The sequence below is a fragment of the Delphinapterus leucas genome, chromosome 3 (genome assembly GCF_059928025.1).
Source record: "Delphinapterus leucas isolate spDelLeu-1000000601 "Yukka" chromosome 3, BTC_Dleu_Yukka2, whole genome shotgun sequence".
Taxonomy (NCBI): domain Eukaryota; kingdom Metazoa; phylum Chordata; class Mammalia; order Artiodactyla; family Monodontidae; genus Delphinapterus; species Delphinapterus leucas.
The window spans coordinates 159,649,221-159,665,848 of NC_143131.1; the positions used below are offsets into that span (position 1 = coordinate 159,649,221).

A 16,628-nucleotide genomic window follows, 5' to 3' on the forward strand; every position below is an offset into this window, starting at 1 on the left:
GAGTGGCTGACACAGTACCCGAAGTCCCCGCAGGCATGGGAAATGCTAATTAGCTTGTGGCCACCACTGCAAACCTCAGTGGATTCCACAAAGTGTGGGTCCAAGAGTGGAGAGAGATGTGTTGCGCCCAAAAATAATTGGAAGCCACTGCTGGCAGAAGGAGAAGTGGATTCAAGGGAGCCAGTGACCAGTGTCCGCCCAAGAGTGGTGTTGTTCCTGCTGGTGGGCACTTGGGGAGGGAGCTGAGAGGAGGACAGACAGAGTGGGCACTGACTCTGTTCCACCTGACCCCCGGGCTAGGGAACAAGCTCCCTGCCCAGGCCATTGCCCACGGCAGTGAGCTCACGTTGAAGTCAGGTGCCTGCAGGTAGAACACAATCCACAAGCAGGGGCAGTTGCCTGGTGTCACCCACACTGTACCTGAAGGGTACTAAGGTTCCAGAAAGCCAGGGGAAGAACCCTGAATGTTAGGGCTTCCTTTTAGACCTTTGTCCTTGATGCCCCCCTTTTCTTCTCCCAGCCCCATATTGCCCCCCAGTATGTTCCCAGAACCACCCAGGATCCATTTCTCTTGCTGTTTGGCCATCCGTGCAACGGGAAAGCAGATTCCCAGGTTCCTACACTGGAGAAGGGCCTACAGCCCTACCAGAGCCCTGTTTATGGTTAGAGATGGCCCACAGGTGGGGACCCCCTCCCCACACACCTAGTTCTAGGCCTGTGTCTTTATTTTCGCCTCCCAAAGCCCCACAGCCTTGTTGCAAGTGTGGCGGACTGCTAAGGAGAACCCGGTTTTGAGCTGCACAAGTGTCCGGAAAGAGGTGGTGCGGCCCAAGAGATGTGTGGCCACTGTAGACCACACCACACACCAGGCAAGTGGCCCAGAGAGAGGGAGCCTTGTAGACAGCCACCAGCCCTCAGAGGGCCTGGGGGCTCCTTCTTCTTTGAGGGGCCCTTGAGGGTGCAGTGGACAGGTAGTCTGAGGGAGGGAGGAGAGGAAAGAGGACTCCTTCCCTCACTCAGCTGTCACTGAGGGCACCCGCAGGAGGCATGCCCTCAATTAGGACTCTGTCAGTCTGAAAAGGGTGAGGCAAGCTGTCAGCCTCAGGACGTACTGGATGAGCAGGCCTGATGTCACCCTGCCTCTGCTCCGCTTTCCCCTCCATGCTTGGGCTCCAGTGGGGGCCCCCGTGCTCTTTCCCAGCACTCCCCACTTGAGCCAATCACTGTGTCCAGGGGCCCCATGGGGCAGCGCTACAATGGTGGGACCCAAGAACAGTCCGGGCAGATGCCACCAGCAGCTGTCCCTACAGGGCTTGGCAGGGTCTGCACCCCAGAGGCTGGAGCAAGAAAGGCATCCCAGGGAGCACCCATGAGTGCTGCCAGTCAAGCCCTTGTAGGGGACACAGAGTTCAGGAAGGGGCACGTGGAGCTGTCTCCTTGCGATTTCTTCTCTCCTGGCCCTGACCTCACAGAGAGGGCCTGACAGGATGAGCACCAGAACCTGTCCCTGGTGAAGGAGGACAACACAGGTGTGTGTCTGGCCAGAGAGGATGTAGGGCTGAGCCACAGCATGGCCTCCTGCTCTTTCCCACACGGCCACCCCGCAGGCAGTGGGGCAGTTCACTCGCTCAGTGCTTTCCTTCCCATGTTGTATTTCCCAGTTTTTCCCAGCTCTTCAGGAGGTGTCAGAACAGCCTGCCAGCCCGACCTCACCCCTCGGTGGCCTCCAGGGGTCCCATGCACAGGAGGCTCCAACCGCTTCCCAGGGCCTGCTCAAACTCTTCCAGAGAAACACGTCCATGGAGGACCTGGGAGCCAAGGGGGTAAGCCCAGACTCGGGGCTCCACCACCATGCAGGCCAGATAGGAGGAAGGGCAGGGCCAGCCTGCGGCCCTTGGGTGACGATGTGCAGTGCCCAGGGACACCCTGAGTGACCTGTTCAGAAGTGCTGGTCATGGGCTTCAGGCCTCTGCAGGGGGTCCCGTGTCCCTGACGCCCGAGGGTGATGCCGTGCACAGCCCAGCCTGGGCTCGTGGCATTTTCGCCACAAGCCCTTGGAGGAGAGGTGGAGGGCCTGACACCTGCCTCAGCACTCGGGTCGCATCCACAGGCCCCTGTCTGCTGTTCCCCCAGGCCAAGGAGAAGATGAAAGAGGAGTCGTGGCACATCCACTTTTTTGAGTATGGGCGCGGCATGTGCATGTACCGCACCGCCAGGACGCGGGAGCTGGTGCTGAAGGGCATCCCCGAGAGCCTCCGGGGGGAGCTGTGGCTCCTCTTCTCTGGTAAGCTGCCCTGGCCTCACGGCCCCACAGCCTCAGCCTCCATGGCCCCCAGTTGGCCTCCTGAGTCGGCCAGGCAGGAACCACCAGCCTTTAGAGGGCGAGAACAGGTCTCAGCTGTAATGAAGCTCATGTGTGCCAGGAGGGGCGTTCCAGGGAGCAAAAACCAGTGAGGCGGTGCCTTCCCACCGGCAGGGGAAGGCAAACAGGCCTCCTGAGGCCTTCTTTCCTTGGGTCAGGCTCTGACAACATTCACACCCTTGGCCACTTTGATGGTTTCAGGAGGGCAAGTCAGCCATTTGAACTTGGGTGGGGTGACTCCTCTCAGAAGCAATCATGAGGGAAACTCTGCCTGGCACCTCTTAGTTGGCCCCAAAGTGCCACTACTCTTCTGCAGTGCATTGACATCTCCACCCTGCCCTGTTGCCCTCGAAGTCCCGGGAGGGGAGGAGGAGGGAGACAGCTACCAGCTGTGTCTCCACAGGGGCCTGGAATGAGATGGTGACTCACCCTGGCTACTATGCTGAGCTGGTGGAGAAGTCCACAGGGAAGTACAGTCTGGCCACGGAGGAGATCGAGCGAGACCTCCACCGCTCCATGCCCGAGCACCCTGCCTTCCAGAATGAGCTCGGGATCGCTGCACTCCGCCGGGTGCTGACTGCCTACGCTTTCCGAAACCCCACCATTGGCTACTGCCAGGTACAGGGGCTTAGCAGGGTCCAGAGACAGCATCTCCCACCAGAAGCTCACAGGAGCACCTCCGCATGGCTCTGGGCCTAAGTGATGGCCCCACACACCTGTGACTGTGCCCTGTCCCCCGCCAGGAAGATCCTAATCACAGAAAAAGATGAAATTAGAAGCAGTGTTCATCGCTCACCTTATCCCCTTGCCATGTATGTGCTTCTGGTCTGGGTCCTGAGGCGTTGGATTATTTTGTGTGTGTGGTAAAATACACATAACATAAAACTTACCATCTTAATCATTTTAAGTTTACAGTTCAGTGGCATTAGGTATATCATTGTACAACCATCACCACTATCCATCTCCAGAACTCTTTTTCATCTTGCAAAATGGAAACTGTACCCATTAAACAACTCCCCTGCTTACCCCTGGCAACCACCATTATCTTTTCTGTCTCTATGATTTTGACTAAGTACCTCATATAAGCATCATACAGTATTGTCTTTTTGTGACTAGCTTATTTCATTTGCATAATGTTCTCAAGTTTCATCTATGTAGCATGTGTCAAAATTTCCTTCCTTTTTAAGGCTGAAGAATATTCCATTGTATGTATACACCGTGTTTTGTTTATCCATTCATCATCCATGGCCACTTGGGTGGCTTCCACATTTTGACTGTTGTGAATAGTGCTGCTATGAGCATAGGTGTACAATATCCAAACTCAGTTCTTTTGGGCATTATACCCAGAAGTGGAATTGCTGGATCATATATTTAATTTTTTGAATTATGAGAGTTGTCATAGCATTTTCCACACGAGCTGCACCATTCTTCATTCCTACCCACAATACACAAAGGCTATAGTTTCTCGCCACCCTCACCAGCACTGGTTATTTTCTGTTTTTTTGATAGTGGCCATCCTAATGGTATGAGGTGGCATCTCACTGCAGTTGTTTTTTTTTTGTTTTTTTTTTTTTTGCGGTACGCGGGCCTCTCACTGTTGTCGCCTCTCCCGTTGCGGAGCGCAGGCTCCAGACGTGCAGGCTCAGCGGCCATGGCTCACGGGCCCAGCCGCTCCACGGCATGTGGAATCTTCCCAGACCGGGGCACGAACCCGTGTCCCCTGCATCGGCAGGTGGACTCTCAACCACTGCGCCACCAGGAAGGCCCCTCACTGCAGTTTTGATTTGCATTTCCAGGGGCATTTGATTTTAAATCTAGTGGGCATTTTCATGGCCAGGTCAGATGGCTTTCTGTTTTCCTATGACTGCCTCTGGATTTCAGAGAAATCACTTTTCTGTAGGACCAGTGTTCTGCAGGACATATTGCCAGTGCATGGAAAACCAGTGTGCTGGCTCTAAATAATTTTTAAGATAATTTGCCACCATTGATGCTTTTTCTTACAAGCCTTGGTATCAGCTCAGGCTGTGCATGGTCACTACTTTGCCATGGCCTCCTTGCAGCCATGTGGCCGTTGCATGCAGCTCACTCACACATCCTTCTGTCCCCGTGCTGCACCTGTGACACCAGACACCACCCCGAAGAAGGCCTCGCCTTCTCGGGTGTCCGAATGTCTGCAGGCCCAATTTGAGGAACTTGGTTGACCGTTTTGGTCAAATTGATTTCCTGCAAATTGTCTTTTAGCAAATTGCCCAGAGTTGGGTGGAAGAGTTTGTTGTTGCCAGGCCTGCTGGTAGAGGAGGATGTGTAGGCCACTTGGGGGGGGGGGGGGACAGCTCCATGACACCCCCTACCTGTCTCTGTGCCCATAGGCCATGAACATCGTCACCTCAGTGCTCCTGCTCTATGGCAGCGAGGAGGAGGCATTCTGGCTGCTGGTGGCCCTCTGTGAACGCATGCTGCCCGACTACTACAACACCAGGGTGGTTGGTGAGTGCCTGAGACTGGCAGCTCCCTGTGGGGGTGGCAGGCCTCCCTGGGCCAGGTCTACATTCAGCACATCCCACAGGTGAGCTCTTGGAGGCCTCGCAGCCTTGCCCCAGGCTGCAGACAGTCACAGGTTCCGCTCCATAGATTAGGAAGCTGCTAAATCTTCACACAGCTGAAAAGTAGAGAGCCAAACACAGACCCCAACCGTCTCTCCCAGACTTTATGCAATTCCCTAGGAGTTGCTGGCAGTGAGAGAAGAAGTTAGCTTGGGGCCTAAATTCACATCCATCTAACTCTTCTTAAACATTTTTATTGTGGAAAATTTCCAGTATCACAGCTAGAGCATATAGTGTACCCCCATGTCAACTGTTAGGAACTCACAGCCAGTAGAATCTGTGTTATTAAATGGAAGTGCACTTGCAAATATATTTAATTACATATATAATTAAGTCTGTTATTCTAAAATGTCCTTCCCTTACTGTTTGCTTTTGGGGGTTTCCACTCTTGGGGTCCTTTAGAATTGCATCTGTTCACAAGCTTCAGGTCAGGACACACACAAGCTACTGAGATCACTGTTTACTTCTTTTTTTGGTTTGGTTTGGTTTTTTTGGTTTTCTTTTTTTTAATTTTTTCTTATTATTTTATTTATTTATTTTTAACATCTTTATTGGAGTATAATTGGTTTACAATTGTGTGTTAGTTTCTGCTTTATAACAAAGTGAATCGGTTATACATATACATGTATCCCCATATCTCTTCCCTCTTGCGTCTCCCTCCCTCCCACCCTCCCTATCCCAACCCTCTAGGTGGTCACAAAGCACCGAGCTGATCTCCCTGTGCTATGCAGCTGCTCACTGTTTACTTTTGATGCCCTAGAGAGAAATTAGTATTTCCCAAAAATAAAATCCAAGTATAGTGGAAGAAATTGTTGTTTTCACACAGCGATTTGGAAGTAGTAGAAAGGAAACTTACATAATTTTTTCCGTTCTTGTTTTCTCCACCCCACCTGCCCCCCTCCAGCCCTCAGTTGTAAGCAGAGCTGGCTGGGGACCAGGTGAGCTTCTTGCAACTCGGACCCTGGGGTCCCACATGAGGGCCTGCCTGAGTCAGGGGTGTGAGCTCACCATTCAGACTCCTTCGTTCTCTCCCTAGGGGCCCTGGTGGACCAAGGCATCTTCGAAGAGCTCACAAGAGACTTCCTGCCCCAGCTCTCCGAGAAGATGCAGGACCTGGGGGTGATTCCCAGCATCTCGCTCTCCTGGTTCCTGACCCTCTTTCTCAGCGTCATGCCCTTTGAGAGCGCTGCAGTCATTGTTGACTGCTTCTTCTACGAGGGCATCAAGGTGATTCTGCAGGTGGCCTTGGCCATCCTGGATGCCAACATGGAGCAGCTACTGGGCTGCAGCGACGAGGGCGAGGCCATGACCGTCCTGGGCAGGTGACTGAGCTGGCCTCCCTCCTCCTGCTGGGGAGCTGGCCAGCACTGACTGCAGCACCCCACCCCTCCCCAGCCCTATGTGCTTCTTGGTCAGCATCCTGGGACTGTACCTACCAAGTGCCCAGACAGGGCTAGACCTGGGGATACTCCAGGGGGGCGGAGAGAGCCTCCTTTCTGGAAGGAGACAGAACAGTACTGGAGTAGTAATAAGTGCTGGGAGAAGGTAAAACAGGTAGTGGGCCAGAGCACACTGGACTGGAGGGCTTGGTGGGCAGGAGGCAGCTGGAACAGCAGGGCCTCCCCCCTCTAGCGAAGGTTGGGTGTCTGTTATTCCCACAAAGCACTCCTGGTCGTGCCTGTCCCAGCTCAGTAGCATCACTGTCGCCCCGTCACCTAGACAAGGGCCCATGTTGGGCCTACTGTAGCTGCTGAATGAGCTGATATCCACCAGGCACGCCTAAGGCCCAGGGTCATCCTGGCTGCCTTGTCCTCCCTCAGTCCCCGCATCCCATCCTCATAGACTCTCTGTGGGGTCCAGCCCCTCCCCTCAACCCCTACAGCCTCGGGGCAGACCCATGACACCCCTGCCAAGGGCCCTGTGTCTGTATCGTCACAGTTTTCCTTGTTCCAGTCTCATCCACCATCCCACAGGTCTCTTCCTGATCAGAATCTGACCCTGTTCCTCCCTTGGGATATGGGGACTCCCTGTGCCACTGGTGGTTTTCTGGACAAAGGATCTAAGTCCCCCAGCCTGGCCTTCAAGACCTTTATAACCAGGTGCCTTCCTAGGGGCTCCTCACTGTGGCCCAGGCCCTGAGCTCTATATATACAGCCTTGCCAGCCCACGTGCATGTACTTGCCCAGCCTGGAATGCTCCTGGCCACCCGGGACAGCCAAGGACGCTGCCACCTGCCTGCCGAGCCAGCCCAGTGCTGACTGGGAACCTATAAGGGTCCCAGGCTGGCAGAGTTGTTGCTTCTCTGCTATGGGCCATGCTAGCTCTTTGTCCTCAGTGATGACAAGATACTCAGCCCATGGCCAGAGTCGGCAAGTGGTTTTCATGCCCATTTCCCACACCAGACAGATGGGTCCCCTCCTCAGCAGCAGGGCCTGACCAGAAACGGTGCCGGAGCCAGTGGGTGTGTCCCACCTGAGTGTCAGGCCGAGCCAGAGAGCCTGGGAGAGTGTGAGGTCCTGGCTGGGCTAGTCCAGCCAAAGTCAGGCCCTGTCCCGAGGCTGTGTTCCTCGGACACCCCCACAGCAGGGCTCCTCCCTCGCCTTCCTCCTGGGACACTCCTTTGGTCCCTGATTCTTCCTGGCCAGGCAGGGAGTCCTCACATCTGGCCCAGTGACCCGCCAGATGGAGGAAGCATGTCATCCCTCCAGCTGGGACAAACCTCTCTCCTGGTTTGGTAGGGTCTGGACTTGTAAAGGTCCCCCCCGCCGTGAGACCCCAGTGGACAGCCTAGCTTTCTCAGAGTTAGTGCTCAAGCCTCTCAACTGCCTCCAGGGGGCATCCCTGATTTGCCAGGGTACCCATCCCTGATTTGCCTCTCCCCCTCCTCCCTGCAGTGGCTCATCTTTCTCTCTCCTGGAGGATGCCCGGCCCTCAGCACACTCACTCATTGATTGGGAATCTGGGCAAATTAGGTCTCTCCACATCACTTAGCCATGGGTAAGACACCCCTGTCACCTGTGGGTGATCTAGATTTCTGTCCTTTAATCCTTACAGATACCTGGATAATGTGGTCAATAAGCAGAGTGTCTCTCCTCCTATCCCACACCTCCATGCCCTGCTGACGAGTGGAGATGACCCTCCTGAAGAGGTGGACATCTTCGACCTCCTGAAAGTGTCATATGAGGTCAGCACTCACTGGGGGCTTCTTGGCCAGACCACTCCCTTGGGCCATGTGGGTGCAGTTGGCCATGGTGGGTGGCTGTCCTCTGCTCTGTGGTTCCACCTTATCTCACTGAATCACCTCTGACTGGTAGAAATTCAGCAGCCTGAGGGCCGAGGACATTGAACAGATGCGGTTTAAACAGAGGCTGAAAGTGATCCAGTCCTTGGAGGATACGGCCAAGAGGAGTGTGGTACGGATGGGCCCGGGCTCCCATGGCCCCAGGGTGCAGGCTGGGAGCTAGGGTGGGGATGGTGACCAAGTGGGCTGCTCCTGCCGAGCCATCTCCAGACTTCCCTGAGGAGCAGGGTGCAGAGTCCCCTAGCACTGTCTTGTGTGGGACTGGAATCCAGAAGTGAAGGGGCAAATTTAGGGAAGTGGGGAGAGGGCTGGGTCACAATTTTCTGCTTGTGGATTGGTCACAGGGAAGCTTCTCTGATGCCTCAATGCCTAAAGGCTAAGCATGATCCCACTCTGGACTGAGCCCTCAGGCCTGGCTTTAACCCCTGCCCCTGGGTAGCGACACTCAGCCACCCAGCCCTCCATCCACTCAGCCCGCTGACCTCTGCTGCAAGCCTTTGTCCTCCTGTCTCTGGAGGGAGAAGTAACTGCGAAGTTCTAGGTCACCTTCCAAAGTGCCAGTGCCAGGGCCTTTCGAGGGATCCAGATAGCAGTGTCTTGATCACCGCCCCTCACCCTGTGTCCCTGACTGGGTGTTCAGAACAGAAAGGCACCCCCAGTGCCCACCAGGAAGGAGCTCAGGGAGTGTGAATTGAGTGACAGGATGGGTGATGAGGGGTAGGAGTGTAGACCACACTTTCTTTCCTGAATGGACTACCCTCATGTGCTCGGCCAGCTGGCAACACCAAGAGGGCAGTTCGTGTCTTCGCCCTCATCCACATGGGGATTCTCTCAAAGAGCAGAAACTTGAGAATTCATTAATACATCCTGTTTCTCTTTCCTTCTAGGTCCGAGCTATACCTGGGGACATTGGTTTCTCAATTGAAGAGCTGGAGGACCTTTACATGGTGTTTAAGGTGACAGCCAAGAGCAAGGGAGGACCACTATCCCATCCTAGTCCCCTAACTTCATCCTCAGGGTAGCAGCCTCCTGCCAGGAGAGAAATAGGTTTAAAAGCATCCTCAGATGCAGTTACTACAAAGTTCACGTGGTAGAATTTAATCCTTCTTGGAGTTTAGGCAGGACACTCTTTTAAGTGGAAGAAAATCCACTCAAGTCAGCTTATATAAAAGGGAATGCATTGGCTCATGAAACTGAAAAGTCTAGGAATGTACAGCTTCAGGCATGACTGAATCTAGGTGTTCCAACATCCTGTCAAGCTCCCCTACCTCAGATATCACCTGGACTGCTCTTCCTACAGAGTGGCAGGACTGTTGTCAGCATCTCCAAGGTCATCCTGTCCACTCAGTAACCCCAGTGAAAAGAAAATTTTTCTTTCCAAGTGGTTTTAGCAAAAAGCCTAGGGTTAATTGTTGGAATGACTCAAGTTAGGTGCTGTGGCTACAGGAGGGTGTTTGCTGCTGACCCAAAACTGGGCCACGTGCCCACCCCATGGCCTGAGGGTGGGACAAGAGGGGCTCCCCAGGAAAAGTTCAGGTGCTGTTAACAGAAGAAGGGGAAAGGGTGTGAAGAGCAGGCAGAAACAGCCATGTCTACAATGCCTTTCTGATCTCATTGTCGGGTCCCATCTGCCCCTCCAGCTGCCTCTGGTTCAACCCCCAAGATAACCACCCTGCTATGGCCTTAAGGTCAGAGCAGTCCAGTCAGTGCTGCCTCTCACTCGCTGTGGCCGCCGTGGCTGGCAGTCCTAGGGCCCTGTCTTGACTCACACGGCTATAAACTAGGGACTGATGGTACCAACGCAGGAGGTTCTGCGAGATGCTCTGTGTAGCCCAGTGCTCACTATCCAGGACTCTGCAGACTTGGATGGAGGAGGAGGGTGAACACACCAACCAGCCTGGTAATCCTAAGCACCCAGGGGCCAGGAGGCCAGGCCATCTCACCAGGCTATGCCCCCTGCAGGCCAAGCAGCTGGCGAGTCAGTACTGGGGGAGCAGCCGCCCTGCAGCTGTGCGTCGGGACCCCAGCCTGCCCTACCTGGAGCAGTACCGCATCGACACGAACCAGTTCCAGGAACTCTTTGCCAGCCTAACACCCTGGGCCTGTGGCTCCCACACATCCGTGCTGGCGGGGCGCATGTTTCGGCTCCTGGATGAAAATAAGGACTCGCTGATCAACTTCAAGGAGTTCGTGACAGGGATAAGTGAGTGGTTCCAGGGCCTGCAGGGGCCTTTCCGTGCCCACGCCCTTTCTGAGGAAGCCTCCAGATGCCAGCCCTGGCCAGTCTTCCCACTGCAGCGAGCTGAGGGCAGCCTGGAGCCCTTGACCCTTGATAAAGGAAGTGCAGTTTTCCCACTGGAGATACATGGAGGTCCAATGGGAGCCCTCCCTCCCCTCCCCTCCCTCAGTCCACTGCTGGAGGCCGGGTCTGCAGGTCCCAGAGAAGGGGCAAGCCAGAGGCCTGGTGCTCACCCCCAGGGTCCTCTCCAGGAGAGAGTCAGGTGGTGAGGAGGGTCCCACCAGAACCCATTGGAAGGGGAGGTATTCGAATATGGACTGGCCGTGGGACTCTTGTGCCCTTTTGCCAGCGTGCCTCCTTGCTGGCCTTCCTCCACAGGTAGGATGTACCATGGGGACCTGACAGAGAAGCTCAAGGTGCTCTACAAGCTGCACTTGCCTCCAGGTGAGAGCCTTCTGTCCCACTCCCCAGCAGGGGCTTCTCATGTGTCCAGAGCTGGAGGTGCAGCATTCCATGGCACAGGCTTCTGTGGAGTTCTGGGCCTTGCGGCAGCTAGGGTCCCAACATAGTGGAGGCTCGCCCGTCCTGACAGAGAGTGTGGAGGAGCCAGAGCATGGGGGCTGAGGCCCAGCCCAATCTTGGTCTGAGAGCAGGGCCATGACCTGAGTGACCTGGGAGGGAATGTGCGGGAGTCTCAGGGAGGAGTCTGCCGACAGGCAAAGGCCCAGATGGAGCACTATGCCACTCAACTAGAACACCCCCTCGTGAGGGGGACTCACAGGAGTGGATATTCAGGTTTGAATCTCTTGTGTTCATTAGCTTATCCTTAAGTCTCTCAAGGGTTCCTGTTTCTCACCAGAGGAGCGGCCTGGGGGTGCCAAGGCCAGGGAGCCCTGTTGTATGGCTGCTCTCCTCTGGTTTCTCTAGCAGTGCCGGGCCTGCTGGGACACTGACAGTGGATTGTCCGCAGTAGCTGGTCCCAAAGCAGGGGCTCTTGCTGCTTCATGAGCCTAGCTCACCTGGCTCAGCAGGGGTGGCCACTCAGAGTTGTGCAAGTGCAGTGGGGGAGGGCTTCCCCATTTTCACAGGAGGGAATTGAGACGGGCTGGTGAAAATTTGGCCCCAGGGGTTCTGCTCTGGGGTGGAGCTGTCCTGGGTTCCTGCTGCTGTTCATGACCTGCCCCTGGGAGTCGGCAGCTGCCTCAGAGTTAGCCTGAGTGATTTTTCATCCCAGAGGCTCTCACTTGATTGGCCTGGGGCGGGGTCCAGACTGTAGTTTTAAAGCTTCCCCCAGGGTTGTTCTCTGCATCCAGAGTTGGAGAGACAACTGCTCCTGACACAGATATTCTCACCTTTGGATGGTTGTTCCCTGTAACGCAACAAGGAACACTTCCATGGAAAGACTGGTATAGGCCACCTCTCATTCTGCTGAGAGAGAGGCCTGGGCTGGGCAGACCCCACTGTGCCGAGAGCCTGTCCACGAGGGCACATGTGGCCAGCGCTGCCACTTCCAAGCCGCCTCTGCCCGCCTTGCTTCATCTAGGGCTCTAGTTGCGACCCACACCTGCCACCTCCCCTTGTGCCACACACTGTTAAAACTCGCTCACTTCTTCCCCCTCTGTACAATGGGGAGAATAAGCCCCCTGCACAGAACCAAATGGATCCGACACCCCAGAGACTACTTTATCGCAAAATGAGGCAGGCCAGTATGTGCTGGTGTGGAACAATGCCCAAGTGTATAAAGTGAGAACAAGTCACTTGTGCCTGGCCTGTCCCTGCATATGTACCTGCAGGAGCATAAAACATCCCAAAAGAATCCTCTGGGCCGCATCATCGTGGGGTAGGAGAAAGGATGGCCGCTCAACCAACTCCCAGCTGCACTGACTGGATTTTTATCTGGGATATGTATATATTACATTTTCAAACACAATGCACGAGTCAACCAGAATCAGTCGTCAGCTGTTACCACTATGACCATCCACCATATTGGTGGGGCTGGGAGCTGTGGAGCACACAGTGACAGGTGCAGGGAGGGCCCTTGTCCAGGACTCAGGGAGGTTTCGTTTGGTGAGAATCATGTTGTTCCCTCCTGCCCTCACTCTTCTTTTGCTCCGAGCACAGCCCTGAGCCCAGAGGAGGCTGAGTCAGCCCTGGAAGCGACCCATTATTTCACTGAGAACAGCTCCTCAGAAGGTGAGCACTCTGTATACCACTGGCCTCGGACCCTGTGCCAAGCAACACTGCTGTGGGGCGCATGCAGGTGGCCTACGGCCCTCCATGGGCTCGGGGAGTGTGCTGCGTGGGGAGGTGCAGAGTGAGAGCCAGGGGAAGCTGCCTCTCTCTCTAGGGCCAGGCCCCCCGGTGGTGGTCTCACTCCTGTTTCTCTTGTCTCTGCCATCCCGGACCCGGGCTTCTTCCTCCCTCTGCCTCTGCTCCTCCTCTGCTGTCCCTTCCAGCATCTCCTCTGGCCTCCGACCTGGATCTTTTCCTGCCCTGGGAGGCTCAAGGTCAGTGCCTGGGGGGCAGGGGCGCCCCCTTTGCACTTGGCTTCCCCAGGGCCTTGGGTTTTATCTCCTGAACGCTCCCCTGCATGGTCAGGAGGCCTGGAAGCTCTTAGTTCCAGAGACGCCTCCTGTGTGGCTAAGTTCCGAGGAGGACCCAGAGCCAGCCGTGGACTGGGGTGGAGAGGGGCAGCTGCTGTGCTTGCGTGAGGGCAGTAAATGAGGACACACAGTATAGTGGGTGTTGCACAGGCACTAGGGTGTCACCTCCCCAGGCACGTGCAGAAAGTATTCTGTCATCATGGTCATAGGAAAAACACAAAATGCTATCATTGCAAAGCTGTCATTGTGAAACAGACAAAGCACAGATGAGCAGAGCTGGAGGAGAGTGGTAGATGCTTTCTTTGGAAACATTTTCATGTTCCACACAACTTTTTTGTTGGGGAAAAATACGTATGTTGAGTGCCTATTAGAAGTCATCCCTGTGCTACACTTAAAACCTGTTGGGAGTACTGGGTACAGGGTGATGGGGCATTCTGGGCCTGGGATTTGACAATCAAGCTGGTGGTATGTAATACACCTAGAAAACCAACCAAAACACCACCCTATAATTTCTCATGGGGGATAGGTAATAACACACCAAGGATAATACACACTCAAAAGTGAAAGTAAAAGGTACTATCAAGATATTATCGGGCTTCCCTGGTGGCGCAGTGGTTGGGAGTCCGCCTGCTGATGCAGGGGACACAGGTTCGTGCCCCGGTCCGGGAGGATCCCACGTGCCACGAAGCGGCTGGGCCCATGGGACATGGCTGCTGGGCCTGCGCGTCCAGAGCCTGTGCTCCGCAACGGGAGAGGCCACAGCAGTGAGAGGCCCACGTACTGCAAAAAAAAAGATATTATCAAGACACCCAAAGCAAACCTGTTGACAGTGCCAAAATCTTACTTAACTTGACTATGAAGCTTGAGGACCTTGATTTCAAGTATACAAACTAAAGAAACAGATGTATCTTCTGTTTTATCAAGGATGCTTTAGGCTTGTCCCAGGCACTTCCAGGAGATGCCAGGGACTCGGGGTACAGATCCCTGTCCTCAGACCTCACATAGCCTCCAGGCAGCAGTCCGTTCCCTGGTGAGAAGCCTCAGCCTGGAGCGCTGCGCCCTTCCCTGCCACCACATAGCTGCCAAGGGCCATTCAGAGCTGGGACACTGCCTTTCCACCTGAGGTCCCCCCACCGGCCACATTCTCTCAGGGAACAGGTCTGCAAAAGCTGGGCAGCCTGCTCGCCCCAAGTTTATGGTCACCATAAGGAGCACGGTGTATGCAGACTCCAGCAAATATGTCACTTTAAGAAATACAGTGCTGAGTGCAGGATTCACGTACATAAAATTCCTCATCAGCTAGTGTGGCAGTTGCAGGTTGAATTGGTAATTAGGACTCCCCTGAGTTTGACCTTTATCAGCAGAAACTATAGAAATCGTTGGTCTCAGACTTCTTGCCCATAACGTGCGCCATCGTTCACTTAAGAACTGTGTGGTATGACTTGTATTCTTTTGAAAAGAGGATGTGAGGGTTCAGTGGCTCTGTGGTTCAGGTGGAGTGAGACAGCCCTTCTCAGAGAAGGCAGAGAAGAAGCAGCATCCAGGGCCCAGGGCCAGGTCCGCTTCCGCAGGAGAGCACAGACTAGACCGACCACTCAAGGACCTTAGTGGTTTGGAGTCATAACAGAAGAATGTTCTTGTTCTTTTTATTCATCCCATTGTCCAGAAGCACTACAGCAGGAAGAGCAAGAGGGAGCTGGAAATGACGTCCAAGAAAAAAGAAGAGGTGTATATTTAGGCCAACATCTGCTGATGCTGGTAGAGGTCTCAGGGTGGGTGGGGTCTGGTTGCCCTGTCACTGCAGAAGAGCCCCGTACCCTGGGGAGATGGCAGATGCATGCCTGACACCACAGCTCTCCTTGAGGTGAATGCCCAGCCCATCAGCTGTCCAGCTGTCATCAGCCCCAGGCCTGAATCTCCTATAGCTGTGAACACCCCCAGCCATCACCGCCTCCCTCTGGGGGTGCCTGCTTCCTGCCAGGACTCCTCTAGGTGCCCAGCTGGCCTCTCCGTCTCATGCCACCCTCTCTCCAGCCTCCACATGGTTCTGTCACCATCCTGGGGAAGACAGATTGGGGCCATCCTCATCAGCTTAGCTCAGACCTACTTCAGCATGACTTGGGAGACCCATGAGTGTTCTAGGGTGTTTTTTCCATCACCACCTCCCCAAATGCCAGGGTGTTTTGTAATAGGGCCCAGGTAACTCCATGCCAGACAATACTTAAACCCACTTACCCCCTGCTACCAGCCCCCAGCCCTCTTTCTCTCATTTGACAGATGGAGATTAATTTTTTTCTCCCAACTCGCAGAGGAGAAGGGAACCAGCCCTCCTGACTATCGGCACTACCTTCGAATGTGGGCCAAGGAGAAAGAGGTTCAGAAGGAGACGATTAAGGATCTTCCCAAGATGAACCAGGTAGGCCCAATCAGAACACACAACAGATGTTTCTGGAAAATTCTGACCAAGGCTGAGCCCTCCCACCCGGCACCTCACCACCGTCCCAGCACCCCCTGGAATGTAGGGATTCTCCTGCCTACCTTTAGAACCTCTAGTCAGGCAGCAGTCAGGGACTATTCTAGTAGGACAAGGGGTCAGTTGCTTCAGGGCCTTGTCCAGAACACTCTGCTGGTGATGACTTGCTTTGGTTTAATTGGTATCCGTGAACCAGAGGAGCACTGGGGAAGGTTAGCCTCAAAAGGCAGAGACTCACACCACCATTTATGAGACAACATCACAGCACTTCTGCTCCCTCCCATGCCCCGCTCGGAGCTGTGCACACACAGGCCCACTCAACCCACCACCCAATGTTTGTTTGCTGGTCTCTGCATCAGGACCGTGGCATCTTGCCAAGGGTCTTACAGCCAGGACCACAGACATCTAACCAAAGGCAGTTGTTGAGCTGCAGCCTGACCACGGTCTCCTGTGCCCGAAGGGGAACCTTGCAATCTGGGTGCTCTCTCATCCACAGCCTGAAGAATGGGGTGCCCGTGGAGGGAGGTTTCATCCCATTCTCAGGCCAGGAAGCCTAAATATGGTTTCAGGACCTGGAACCTGACCTCTTCACCCTTCTCAACCAACCCAGGTTACCTTACCTTGTCATCACTCTCTAAAGAGCGTCATAAAGGAGAATTGAAGGTGCTTCTGATTAAAGATATAAAAAACTCAATGTGATTCTAAAACACAGTGAAGAAGTACCTGTAGTCACTGGATTTAGAAAGGTATGATAGAAATAGGTCTGTCTCTGCTAACAGAATGGACATAGAGACAGGGAGAGACTCCAAATGTTCCTATATGTGCTGAAAGAATGGCAGCTGGAAAAGAAAGCTCTTTCCCTCTCTGCACCTCAGTGTCCTAATCTGTGAAATGGACATATCAAGACACAGGTGTACGGAGTCAACTAATGGGACAACACCCTCACACCAATCATAATGGCCAGCACTGTGAGTCTGGATGATCTGAGGGCAATCTGACCCATTCTTTACCATCTCCCTGCCCTTTTTCTGTTTTTCTCCTTAAAAG

The 16,628-nt window shown here is 54.3% G+C and overlaps 1 protein-coding gene across 7 annotated transcripts in view; it reads left to right on the forward strand.

The window, feature by feature from the left end:
* TBC1D9B (TBC1 domain family member 9B) overlaps positions 1-16,628 on the forward strand; it is a 47,835-nt gene that overhangs the window by 26,195 nt on the left and 5,012 nt on the right. For 2 of the 7 annotated variants that reach the window (XM_089909820.1, XM_022563306.3), the window contains exons 8-21: positions 1,662-1,823; positions 2,134-2,284; positions 2,766-2,980; positions 4,732-4,849; positions 6,002-6,287; positions 8,020-8,149; positions 8,280-8,378; positions 9,154-9,222; positions 10,229-10,469; positions 10,884-10,949; positions 12,627-12,698; positions 12,962-13,012; positions 14,775-14,834; positions 15,418-15,524. In XM_089909820.1, the coding sequence (XP_089765946.1) occupies positions 1,662-1,823; positions 2,134-2,284; positions 2,766-2,980; positions 4,732-4,849; positions 6,002-6,287; positions 8,020-8,149; positions 8,280-8,378; positions 9,154-9,222; positions 10,229-10,469; positions 10,884-10,949; positions 12,627-12,698; positions 12,962-13,012; positions 14,775-14,834; positions 15,418-15,524 (1,827 nt within the window). The remainder of the gene's footprint in view (positions 1-1,661; positions 1,824-2,133; positions 2,285-2,765; positions 2,981-4,731; positions 4,850-6,001; positions 6,288-8,019; positions 8,150-8,279; positions 8,379-9,153; positions 9,223-10,228; positions 10,470-10,883; positions 10,950-12,626; positions 12,699-12,961; positions 13,013-14,774; positions 14,835-15,417; positions 15,525-16,628) is intronic. The other 5 variants (XM_089909819.1, XM_089909817.1, XM_022563307.3 and 2 more) reach the window with 5 other exon arrangements.